General features: G+C 40.2%; 1 protein-coding gene across 1 annotated transcript in view; it reads right to left on the bottom strand.

The window, feature by feature from the left end:
* The window catches only part of pudp (pseudouridine 5'-phosphatase), a 50,524-nt gene extending 47,525 nt beyond the window's left edge, over positions 1 to 2,999 (bottom strand). Inside the window, exons 1-2 of the mRNA XM_020588364.1 lie at positions 2,924 to 2,999; positions 1,125 to 1,343 (exon numbers count right to left, since the gene is read on the bottom strand). Of these exons, the coding sequence (XP_020444020.1) occupies positions 1,125 to 1,343; positions 2,924 to 2,993 (289 nt within the window). The 5' untranslated portion in view covers positions 2,994 to 2,999. The remainder of the gene's footprint in view (positions 1 to 1,124; positions 1,344 to 2,923) is intronic.
* Positions 3,000 to 3,520: the final 521 nt, after the last annotated feature.

Below are 3,520 nucleotides of genomic sequence, written 5' to 3'. Positions count from 1 at the left end.
TATAGGTTTCTTGGTCCAGGGTCTTTCATCTTTCCAAGCTGCCTGCGCGCAGGTTTGGTGGTGGGAGAGATCTGGACGTGTGATGTTAATTTTACCTGTGATCCTCTGAATAAACCAGTACAGTTATTTTTTATAAAATCTAAAGTGGTCTACTTCGTCTTTTTGTGACTTCCTGGTTTAAAAGAGCCGGAAGGAGCTTTGTACATGAAACAGAGCTTTTAATGTGTTGTAAAAACTTAATTCAGGATTCAGAAGTTGTTTTTCCTGCGGGAGCTCTGTCTCTCTGAATCCAGCGCTGTGTTAGGTATTTTTTTAGTCAGATAGAAATTGGTTAGATACTTGTTGTATTAGAAATGTTTAGTGGAGACAGGATGTCTAGGTAGGCTGTTAAATGCTTAGTCATTCTCATGAGTTTTTTGCAGGGTGCATATGGTCAAGGATAACTAGATAGAAAAAGTTTGATTGTCAGCAGGCAGGATGATTATTGTTATTATTATGATATGTTTAACCGTAATTGTAATCATAATATTTTCTTATATTTAATGTCATGACATGTCACTAGATGTCATGTCAGAATGTTCTTAGATACACACCACTTAATCAACACTCACATACATTGATCTTCTCCATGTTTTGACTACTACTACGGTCAGCTGTAAAGCTGGCATATCAGGTGACGCGATGGTTTGACGTCCCTGGGTAGAATGGGGCTAGCCCAACCGAAGAGATAAATGTATAGGCCTGTTGTGGTTCAGGGTCTTTCATTCTTCGTCTGCCTGCGTGCAGTATTGGAGGTGGAAGAGACCTGGACGTGTAATGTTAATTTTACCTGTGATCCTTTGAATAAACCAGCACGATTTTTTTATATCCAAGTGGACTGCCTCGTCTCTCTGAGTTCCTGGTCAAAAGAACTGGAATACTGCCTTCAGCTGTAAGGCTCAATCTGTGATCAGACTTTCAGTAAACTTTCTGTTGATTTTAAACAGTCCTCTCCTGTCTTCACTTCTCGTGCTTCCAACAAAAAAATGGGTTAATTTCTAACTAGTTGCATCAACTTTTATGTTTTATTTATTTTTTATCAAAGACCAAAAGTAAGGCACTTAAACGAGGCAAATCTGGAATACCTGGCATGAGCTTGGCAGAAGGAAATATCCTTTCTTGTATTTCTCTACTTTCAGTCAGGAGTTCCTCAGCTGTCATGGGAAGTTCCAGGGTGTCCCTAATAATTTGGGCAGCATCCAAAGCCTTTTTGCCCATGACTGATGCCTTCACATCCCATGTGTACTGCTTTCCAAACCGGCCACATATTTCCTGGAAGGACACAGTGTAAAGTCGCTCTGTGTCTAAAATAAGAAAACACAGAATTGTTATAGCTTTCAATTTAACGTGATTTAGGATTAAATATAAATGGTGTACCAAATATTTATATTTGGTACACCAGTTTGAGGTCTTAGCCAGCATTTATAGTCCATTCATTTTCAGGGTAAAACCTCAAACTGTAAGTCAAATAGAAATGTATTTTTTTATTTGACTTGCTGCATTCAACATTGTTTTCTAACTTGACAACCACATAACCACATTTATAGGTTAGTTTGAAAACACACACTACATTATCAAGGTTAAATATAGTGTAAACATGGTGTAAATCAGTGGTCCCCAACCCCCGGGCCGCGGACCGGTACCGGTCCGTGGATCAATTGGTACCGGGCCGCACAAGAAATCATTAATTATTTCCGTTTTATTTATTATCTGAGTCTGAAAGATCATTTATTTTGAAAAATGACCGCATTCTCTCGGTTACATCTCGGTCACTTGAGCGCCAAAACTGGCTTACTTGTGCGACATATTCAGCCTGCTCAATGAACTCAATCTGTCACTTCAGGGGAAAATGACAACTGTCTTCAAGTTGGCAGATAAAGTAGCTGCATTTAAAGCCAAACTGGATTTGTGGGGACGGCGCGTCAACAGAGGCATTTTGGACATGTTTCAAACATTAGCGGGGATTTGGGGTGAGACTGAGCCTGAGCCTTCATTCTCCCAGCTGGTGCACGATCACATGTCTTTGCTTTTAAAAGAGTTCGAGCGCTACTTCCCAACCACAAAGGACCCACGAACTAACAAGGAATGGATCCGCAACCCATTTGTCAACAAACCAGGTGAATCCAGCAGGTCTGTGCAACAAGAAGATCAACTGCTGGAGATCGCAAATGACGACGGCCTTAAAAGTATGTTCGAGACAACAACTCTGTCGGTGTTCTGGATTAAAGTCATGACAGAATACCCTGAAGGTTGGGGACCACTGGTGTAAATGACAGCCCAGACGTGTTCCATTAATTGATCAAACAGCCCAAAACGGGGTTACATTATCAAGCCAACTATAATTTAAAAATACAGTAATTTTTAGTGTCCAAGCTTAGCATTTGATACATAATTGTCAAGCACGGCGTCATCTATCCACTAGATACAAGGCTTTAAATCGGCACGTGTGATTAATAAATATGTTGCAACTTTAAGTAAAATTCCACATTCGTAAAATTCGTCACAGCCGCTTCTTAACTGTAAATACACTGGGGAGTTGATTCACCTAAAAGTCAACCAGGTTAAGGAACGGTAAGCGTTTAATTTCCAAGATTTGTAGCAAAGATTGGCATTTTAGATGCATGTCGAATTTACCGTAAACTATAACGTCATAAAAAGTCAACAGATTTATGTTTATTTAATACGTTACTTTGGCCACATGAAAAGGAATCATTAACTTCTAGATTTTACTATGGAGCTCGGCATGCGACCCCTCCATCATGGAAGACTTCAAATAAATGAATGAGTGGGCGTATTACTATAGCTTTAGCGTACTATCATTGCAACCCCGCGTTTGAAATAAAACAACAATTCGAGAAAGGAGACACAAAATACGTTTTCAGACCTAATAATAATCCATCCATGTCGAAGATAACATGGCTCACAAGTTTGTAGGTACCGTCCGAGACAGACATTTTTGTTTGACTCATGGATTTAGTTCCGCGTTGAACATGGCAGAAGGGACAATAAAAACTAACACTAATACATGTAGCCCATGATTTTAAAAAAAAGCTAAGAACGTGTATTAAGTTTAGACGTGTGTTTGTGTAAAAGTTTTGTAAAAACAAACCACAAGTTAAATATTTTAGTCTGAAAGTGAGTTTCAGCCGGCTCAGGGATACTTTTTACTCACCACTGCACAATGATTACTGGGAAATGAAGTCCTATGTCACTAAGCCGTCCATGGTAGGCTAGTGGTTAAGGCGCAGCGCTGTCACCGCAGCGGCCCGGATTCAAATCAGGGTTGCGTAAAACACGTGCCAAATGTCAACATGCGCTGTGGTGACCCCTAAACGGGAAAGCCGAAAGTGACTTTTTTGAAGTCCTATGTCACTAAGCTTTTTTGCGATGCAGCACCAGGTGGCGCTGTGGTCACATGACCATTCCACCAGGCCTCACAGTTTAAAGTCAAAACCACACACATCTAATGTGATCAGTAGTT

Source organism: Monopterus albus, unplaced genomic scaffold (assembly GCF_001952655.1).
Source record: "Monopterus albus unplaced genomic scaffold, M_albus_1.0 scaffold533.1, whole genome shotgun sequence".
Taxonomy (NCBI): Eukaryota; Metazoa; Chordata; class Actinopteri; order Synbranchiformes; family Synbranchidae; genus Monopterus; species Monopterus albus.
Note: the sequence above shows the minus strand (reverse complement) of the source record. Positions and strands in the feature narration are given on the sequence as shown.